The 8,938-nt window shown below is 48.0% G+C and overlaps 1 protein-coding gene across 1 annotated transcript; it reads left to right on the forward strand.

The window, feature by feature from the left end:
* Positions 1 to 1,300: 1,300 nt before the first annotated feature.
* Positions 1,301 to 8,001, forward strand: ENTPD1 (ectonucleoside triphosphate diphosphohydrolase 1). Its single transcript, XM_009695795.1, has 9 exons — positions 1,301 to 1,428; positions 1,829 to 1,946; positions 3,212 to 3,362; positions 4,286 to 4,445; positions 5,090 to 5,326; positions 5,855 to 6,115; positions 7,184 to 7,303; positions 7,502 to 7,639; positions 7,795 to 8,001. Exons 1-9 carry the CDS (start codon positions 1,315 to 1,317, stop codon positions 7,999 to 8,001), a joined length of 1,506 nt encoding a protein of 501 aa, XP_009694097.1. The 5' UTR covers positions 1,301 to 1,314.
* The last annotated feature ends 937 nt before the right edge of the window (positions 8,002 to 8,938 follow it).

The raw sequence follows: 8,938 nt of genomic DNA on the forward strand, positions 1-8,938 counted from the left end.
TCCATGTGAGCTGTCAATCAGTGCTTTTGACTATGGAACATCTGCGTGGGTAGAAATGGATTTCATGTCATAGTGGGAGCAGGTATGTCCCCTAGAGTGCCAAAGCTATCTGTTAGTTGAAGCGTTGAATTTACAGCTAGATTATAAATCTGGAAAATACTTTTGCTGATACCCCTTCTAGAGCTTCGCGTTGTAAGATGGTATTTTATTAAACAATACCAAAACTGTCTGAGCCTAAGCTGTGAAGTGAGATTTCCACCATGGACTATATGAAGGAGAATCCAAAGCAGGAAAATGTAAAAGACAACATCATGCTAGCCACTAACAAATGCGGGTATATGTATATCAGTTCTGAAAGCTCAAATGCCATATTGGTTGTGAATAATTTCCATCAGCCACAAGTGGCTTTTTTTACAGAATTCTACTGCTAGCCATATATTTTAAGACAAAAATCCTAATTTGTTAGATAGGTCGTACCAAATATATCAGTAACAGTGAAGGAATCAGACTGGTACAAATTTTGCAAAGTGTGTGTTTTTTAACCATATTATGTCAATTCTACAAATACAGGCTATTCATAATTTACTGGTCTTGTGAGAAGTCGTAACAAAAATCTCCACAGATTTCTTAAATACCCTGTTGAGTGCAGATCATATTTTCTATATAGCACTGCCAAGGTGCAGGACAGCATTGCTTGAACTAACTGCAACACACTGAAATGTTAGTGTTAGACTTCCTAGATGCATTACCAATGATGAGAATGTTGTAAATTGTTACAAACATTGAAAAAAAATGAAGCAAAAAACATACTAGGACAAAATGTCACAGGGGTTAAAGCTTTGGGTTCCACAAGGTTACGCTCTTTACATATTAGCAGTCTGTTCTTTCAGCTTCTCAGGCATTATTAAGCCAAATGCAGAGCTATAGGAAAAGTTGGTGTTTGTCCCATACAGATGCCTTTTGCTACAGCTACACATTTGCTCAGTCATCCACAGGTATCTCAAGGACAGGCTAACCATAAGCTGCATCTTGAAGTCCTCCTTCATCACCACCTGGCAGAGGGCAGTCCATGGAGATGTGACATAGACCATGAGAGCAGATCTGCAGGACACCAGGGCTGAGCTCTGCCTCTAAGAAATCCCGCATGAGGACATGGAGCAGGAGATGGGAGCAGGGATGGGCAAAGGCAGATGCTTCATAGTGGAAAGGGACTGCAGGAATGTGCCTGAACACCTTTGTGCGTGGTGTGAGGTGAGATGGCTACTGGGATACTAACACCCTTTTTCTGCTCTAGTCACAGGTACCAAACCAAAGATGTCTTGGACAAGAAAGATTCTACTCATCCTGGGATTCCTCTCTACTTTGGCTGTAATTGCTTTAATTGCTGTAGCAGTGACCCAAAACAAGCCACTTCCGAAGAATATTAAGGTATTATGAGCTGGGACTTTTACAGGAAAACAAGCCAAGCTGGGGGGTTAGGTGTGCATAGTGTCCCAGGACATGTTGCTGCCCTTGCTGGGTCTGGCTAACCCCTCCTTCTGACTCCATGAACCTCAACATCTCATTTTACATCTTCATGGTAAAAACAGATAGGGCTTCACAAGGAATCATCTCTGAAGTAATCAGTCCCAATTTTGTTGCTTCTCTGCTCTTGTATCTCTTAATGGAAATTTTGCACTGAAGCACTACTGAGAAAAGTAATGACACAGCATGTTCTCACAGCTGCCAGATAGGCTGTTCGTTTCTGAGCCCCTCACATGTGGAGACCAGTGCACTCTGTGTCTGGTTTGGTGCCTCAGGTGCAATGATGGCTCTGTTTTGCCCACAGTATGGGATTGTGCTGGATGCGGGGTCATCCCACACTAACCTGTACGTCTACGAGTGGCCAGCAGAGAAGGAGAATGACACTGGGGTGGTGCAGCAGGTGGAGGTGTGTAAAGTCGAAGGTAAGAGGAGAAATGGGAGCTGTGGAAGGGGCACAGGATGAAGAAGAGATAATGCAGCCAAAGGGTGGGGGAGGAGGAACCTGGAGGAAGAGGCCAATATTGAAAACAGTGTTAAATCCGTGAGCTAGTGTATATCCCACCGCTTCCCATGGGGAGCTGCATGTCCCTGATGTTACTGGGAGGAAAGCTGGATCCACTTTTTCCTTTGTTTTTAGAATTTTTTTCCTTTGTTTTGGGAAGTAAGTGCTTTTTGGAAAGAGCTACACCAAAGAATGTACTTGAATAAATAAAACGTCTGCATTCAGCCTTGCTGAAGTGCCGATGAATGTCAGGCAGCAAGAGGGGAGGGCACGGTTTGCTCTTTTTTAAGGCTTCTATGCAAGCTAGGCACTGGGCTTGCGGGCCCAAATTGCTCAACTTACATATGTAATGGTTTATTTTTTACTCTATTTAATTGCTGTGTAGATATTGTACGGTTTAGGAAGGCATAAATGAAGCCCAGGGACACACATGACAAGGAACGTAGTAGACCGTCATGGATCGCAGCACTCGGGGGGGAGGAGAGGTGTTGTCAGAGCCCACCTGGGGTTTTTTCAGGCCTGTTTGCAGCAGAAGGGAGAGCCACGCTGTTATCCAGCTGCTGCGATCGCTGCTCGGCACTGCAACACGCCACGTCATGAGCAGCACGCTGAGCGTACGGCAACCTGGAGCAAACGCAGAGCAGGCTCCACTGCTGCCCATGCAGGCACTGGTCCTGGGGCAGTCCATTCACCAGGGGACACATGGCAGCCAGGAACAATGAATCTTCTTTTGGGTTAGCATGAAAGGGGATAGCTGCAAAACACTCGGTGCTGTAGCGTGAGCATACAATACACAAACAAATGACAGCATCTTCTCCCGGAGGACCCAGCATAGTGAAGGGTCAGGGATTTTCAGGCACAGATCCAGGGTACACCCAGGCAGAAGCAGAGATGAGTCTGCAGATGTCCAGGACATACTAAGCAAATTATCTGTCTCACTGCAGCCCTCATTGCTAGTTCCATCCTGCTACGCGGCGAGCGGGTGGCAGATGCTGGGTGCTGTAGCCGTCCATGCATGCATCGGGCTTAGTTGGTCCTGTAGGATTTCTAAAACTCCTTAGAAATGAGGTGGTTGAATCTGATGCTGCTGCCTGTGATAGTGATACAGTTTAACACAACTGCTCATGACAGCGCTCTGGGGTTATGCTTGGAGTTTGAGCAATGAAGTGTCCTTGTTTCTTCCAGGCCCTGGGATCTCAGGTTACTCCCATGCCACAGAGAAGGCAGGTCCCTCTCTGGCACAGTGCCTACGACAAGCAGAAGAGGTGATTCCCTCACAGCAGCACCAAGAGACACCCATCTACCTCGGAGCAACTGCTGGCATGCGGCTTCTCAGGTACTGCAGGGCTTATCATCTTCTCCTGCAGCACTGCACCTGGGACTGCCATGGATGCTCAGTGGGGGCCTCTTGGGCAAAGTCCTTGGAAGTGCTGCCAGCTCACACTTTGCCCAGATAGCCTTTTCTGCCTCTGGCCTCTCTGAGCCCCGAGTCTCCTTGGGCTCTTCTCCTGCTTGCCCAGCAGGTCCACTTCTACTCACTCCAACCTTCCAGCACTCACATGCAGCACACAGACACCAGGAGGGTAGCAGCACCCAAGCTGATGCTCAGGGGATGCTCAGATCTGCCTCATATCAAGGGGATGCTCAGACATCCCTCACATCAAGGGGATGCTCAGACATCCCCTGCAGTCTGGTATTAGGCCTGACCCAGGATTTTTAAGCCCAACCGTGTTGCAACCCCGCATACCTTGACTCAGCCCAAGACCATCACAGCTAAGGTAACTTTATAATCATATCCTCCTTTAATTCCAATTTGTGATTTTCATGGGAGTGCCCTAGACCTATTGCCTGGCTGGAACAGGGATCTGATCTTATGCATGTATTGCCTGGGAAATCTCCCTGGGGATACCAGAGGGCATGGATTTCTTCTGTAATGGTGATGGCGAAGAGTGAGAGGAATCTCCACGGTGCAATCCCTACGAGGGCACATGCTCCAGGAGAACAAGAGAGCTCTGGTCTCTGCTCCAGGCACCACTCTCAGCTGCGGGGCCTGTAAGTGTCAGAGCTGGTGGCAGCTGTGCTGTCAAGGTGTGACAGAGAGGGAGGTGGTCAGTTAGAGCTGGATGTACCCATATGAATGACTGTTCTATTCTAATTAACGCTTGCTGGGGAGTTGCAGCCTGCCTATTCAGAATAAAGCCCATAGGCTACAGAGAGCTGTCAACCAGAGTCACTCCATCCTTTCTTCCATTCATCCAGCTTGGAGAATAAAAGTGCAGCTGACAAAGTCTTGTCCTCAGTAGAGAAGACGCTACGCTCAGCTCCCTTCAACTTCCAGGGTGCCAGAATCATCAGTGGTCAGGAAGAAGGAGCCTATGGATGGATCACCATTAACTACCTGCTGGGCAATTTCAAGCAGGTACTGTATCAATGGCAAGTCCATATTTGAGTCATCGCCTTGCAGCACTTTCTAAATCATGCCTTGCAGGAGGGTGTCGCAGGCACTATCTTCCCTTGTAAGCCATTTACCAGAGATCAAGAAGCTGCACATCTTGCCTCAGCAATCACTGTGAGTACAGCCTGATAACAATAAGTATCAGGATGTACCACTGTAGTCAGGCTTAAAGCATTGAGATAAAACACCAGCATCTTCAATAACTTCACTTGGGTACAGCATCTGCTCACTCCTGACCTAAAATATTTCTGTGCCTGCAAAGTTTGACAATGATTCTTTGCTATTGATCCTATAAATCATCTGGGAGATGAAACAGTAAGTTGACTGTTTTTCCTCACAACAATTGTATTAGATTTCATGTTCTTAGTTCTCCTGCAAACACTCAGACATGATCCATCTTCTACTTTTCCAAGCCCGCATCTTTCCTGTATCTTGTTCCAGTTTTCATCTCGTGCCCCGATCCAGGTCTTCCTGCCTTTCCTATGTTCTGTGCTTCTGCTTCTCTCCTCATAGGTCTTTTTCTTTCCTTTTTTTTTTCTCCTGAATAAATCTTCTCCATGCCTGATGTATCTGTTTTGCTTTGATTTTTTTTTTTTTTTTTTTTAAAGTCTGGCTGGACAAAACTTCTACATTCCCTGAAATCCGTAAGTGAGACATCAGGAGCACTAGACCTTGGAGGAGCCTCAACACAGATTACCTTTGTACCAAATAAACTCTCTTCTGAGTCCCCAGACAACCTGCTTTACTTCCGTCTCTATGGCAAGGAATACCTAGTGTACACGCACAGCTTTCTCTGCTATGGGAAGGACCAGGCTCTGCAACAGAAACTGGCCAGGGACCTACAGGCAAGTACATCTGTAGCTGTAGGTGGAGATCCTGGACCCTCCCAGCTTTGACTTACTGGTGCTGTAAAAGTTGCTGTGTCCCAGCTAAATGTCTCATCCCTTAGTCTGGGTTTGGGAAATGTCATTATCCTCCATAAAGACTGGGCAGATGCCCAAAGAGATGACAGTCAACACTTTCAAAAGTACTACCAATTTGAAGTGCCTTGATTCTTGGGCATGGGATAGCAGGAGTACTGTGCTTAACTGAAGTACTTGGGGGAGGTGATGTTTCCACCATCTCTGAAAATCCCAAATCAACAGCAGCTTCACAAAATGTGGCTGAACTTAATTTGCCCAGGGTCCTACCGGGAGGCTGTGGCAGTACCCACATCTCCCAAATCACAGCCATCGTCTCATCACTGTGACCCATTGTGTGTATCTTGGTGTGATGTACTGTGACAAGTGCCTGTGGCCACTCTTCCTTCTGGCTCTTTCCCAGGGTGTTACTCTAGAGTGAAGTGTAACAGCTTGGGTTGATTTTACTTTCAGACCGTGGAGAACAGCAGCCTCCTTGATTCGTGCTTTCACCAGGGATATCAAAGAACTATAAATATAAGTGACCTCTTCAAAAACCCTTGTATATCAGCCAAGAAAAAGCAATTCCCTTTCAGCCAGCTGTACATACAGGGAGAGGGGGATTATCAAAAGTGCCGAAGAAACATCCAGAAACTCTTTAACAAAACCAATTGTCCTTACTCCAGTTGCTCCTTCAATGGGATATACCTACCTCCATTACAAGGTGATTTTGGGGTAAGTCTTCACATTCTTCAACTCTCTATAACCCATAATATCAGAAGAGCAGAAACTCAGAGTAATGCTAGAGTGTATTCTCCATGGCTTGGGCAGGAAATCATTTACAAGATGGCTTTTTGGACATGTAGCTACAAAAGTAGTGCTGCACTTGCTGTGAGGACAGCATGTGTAAGAGCTACCCTTGTAAATACTGGCCTACCGGTTCTGCACTGTTCCCATTCTAACCCATCTCCTGTAGCCATCTCTTTGGGTTGCTCCATTTACTGATTCATTTTTCAAGCAGTGTTTCCTCATGGCCAGCACCAGAGGCAAGAGAGCCTGCTGCAAGCCATGCATCATACACTGCTCCTGCAAAGCTTGTCTCCTGAGGTCAATGGTGGTACCCGATCGGAAATTCACCCAGAGGTGTCTGAACACTACTGAAACAAATCTGTCAGCTCACCTGTCTGCTTCCCAGATGTGATGAGGAGACAGTGCACGCCCTGAACACACGTCATGTGTGACACCACACACCATACTGAACATCAGCCCTAGAGCTGCAAGACTTCAGTGGCTGTGAGACTTTCTGGGGGAACTGTTAATACTCCCTTGCACTGTTCATAAACTGTCCCCTAACTATCAGCTATTGGCCGTGGTCAAAGAGGGGTTTTCTGGACTTTGGATTATACGCTGGGGCTGTGTACAGTCCTTTCAGACCATCACCTCTGCTGTTTGTGGCAATATTGGCTGCACCCTCATGCCACTCATTTGCCAAAATGTGATCACGGTTGTGACGCCAAGCAGCGTTCACTGTGTGCCACTCTGACACCAGTGCATAGAGGAGAGGATTTACTGAAGTTCTTCAGGATACCGTAGTCAGTGAAGTTCCTTTTGGGGTCCTTAGCTCTCATCAGCTCTGAGGGGTGTGTCTCAAAATAACATCACTCTTGAAAATATACCTACTTCTCTGTGTGTGATGCTGCTTCTTATGTTTCTCTATCTGTAAATAAAACATTTTCTTTTGTGGGATTTCTGCTGTCCTGCTCATGCTGAGGCCGTCAAGTGAAAATATTCTTTCTCCTTCAGGCTTTCTCTGCTTTCTACTTTGTGATGAACTTTTTGAATCTGACCAGTGAACAAAGCCCCATTGCCCTGGACAAAGTGACCAGCGCCATTGAGAGCTTCTGTGCCCGGCCTTGGCATGAGGTGAGCAGTACTTGTGGCAGTGGGCTGGGACTGCCAGGTGGCAAGAGCTGCTGATATTTTTCTGTAGGGTAAATGGTTCGGGGTAACTTGCAAGACAAGAGGGGGAAGATCCCCCCCAGCACCTGCAGTGATGCTTAGGTGCAAGCTGGAGCAGCAGGAAGCTGTGTTTAACAGCCTGGTGACTTTCTTCTTCCCTAGGTCAAGACAGCATATCACCAAATAAAAGAAAAGTACTTGACTGAATATTGCTTTTCTGGAGCCTACATCCTCTCTCTCCTGGAAAATGGCTACGAATTCACTGAAAAGAACTGGCAAAGGATCCACTTCCTTGGAAAGGTGTGTTTCATGGCAGGGAGGGCTCTAGCCCAGCAGCTAACTGCAACCTCTGCTGCACAGCCCAGCCCTTTTTCCCCAGGGGTGCCGCTGCCCCGGCAATGCCACAAGCAGCCCCTGCACCTCCCAGAGCTGATTCTGCTCCTGTCCCATTTCAGATCGGCAGCAGCGATGCGGGCTGGACCCTGGGCTACATGCTGAACCTGACCAACATGATTCCCGCAGAGGAGCCCGCTGTGCCCCCTCTTTCCCACGGCAGCTATGTGGGGCTGATGGTGCTGTGCTCCCTCGTGCTGGTGTCCGTGCTCCTGTTTGCCTGGCTTCTCTTCCACAAGCCCAAGTGCCTGCAGAAGGGGATTGTTTAGGGAGAGCCTTGGGGGGAGAGGGACCACATCACCCTGGGCACCCAGGCCTAGGAGACCCCAGCAGAGCAGGCTGTACTGCAGAGCCCCTCTCGCCTCTCACTGAAGCCACTGACTGTGTACAACAAGGGCATTTATTTCTTCTGACTCACACTTGCACTGACAGACATTGGGACATCAGGCTCGCCAAGGACAGACAAGTGGGTGTCCCCTCCTTGAATGGGTCGTACTTTTATTCAATGAAACTTTGCTGCTTGATGGTTTTTGCCTTGTGCACAGCATTATAAAGAGAAAAGCAGCAGCAATCTTTGGGAGCCGGTGCTCCTGCAAGGGTAATCTCAGGGTCACACATCCCACTGAGCTCTTGGGAGTGATCACACACAGGGTGATCTTGCTCCTCCTCTGCTGAAGCCGTTCCCGAGAGCCTTTCCCGCACCAGCACACCTCCGTTTGCCTCCCCGCGCCCTGAGCCCTCGCAACCCTACAGTTGGGTATGGCCACCTGCACCCGGCTGGACCCCGAAGGCTGGCCAGGCTCCCAAATGCCACTCTGGGAAAAGAAGGGATGAGGATGAAGAAACTGAGCGTGCTGGTGGTCATCAGCCCTTAGCTGGGCTCTGATGGCTGTCTGCTGCTTTCGCAGCTGGCAAGAAGCCTCTTTCCCATGTCTTCCTGATGTTGTTGCTGGACCAAAGCTGGCTCACTGTTATGCTGAGCCATTCCCATGTCCCCAGGGTACATCAAGACACAAGTTCCCAGCCAGGTATTGCTGATTTTTGTAGAAACAGCTCATACTGATCGAGGATCCTTGACCAGTAGTGAGTGCTTACATCTACAGGGACTTTGGTGTGATCAGCGTGCCTACAGGTATACACTTACTAAAGCACAGTGTCCCTGTGCTGATCATACAGCAGTCTCTGATCTAGGGAAAATGTTTATTA

The sequence above is a fragment of the Cariama cristata genome, unplaced genomic scaffold (assembly GCF_000690535.1).
Source record: "Cariama cristata isolate BGI_N322 unplaced genomic scaffold, ASM69053v1 scaffold34312, whole genome shotgun sequence".
Classification (NCBI taxonomy): Eukaryota; Metazoa; Chordata; class Aves; order Cariamiformes; family Cariamidae; genus Cariama; species Cariama cristata.

Excerpts from the sequence above, each read along its gene's own strand:
- ENTPD1 (XM_009695795.1), top strand. The coding sequence starts at position 1,315 with ATGTCTTGGACAAGAAAGATTCTACTCATCCTGGGATTCCTCTCTACT. Across the intron at positions 3,363-4,285 it reads GCTGGCATGCGGCTTCTCAG|CTTGGAGAATAAAAGTGCAG; the intron begins GTACTGCAGGGC and ends CCATTCATCCAG. Across the intron at positions 6,116-7,183 it reads CATTACAAGGTGATTTTGGG|GCTTTCTCTGCTTTCTACTT; the intron begins GTAAGTCTTCAC and ends TTTCTCCTTCAG.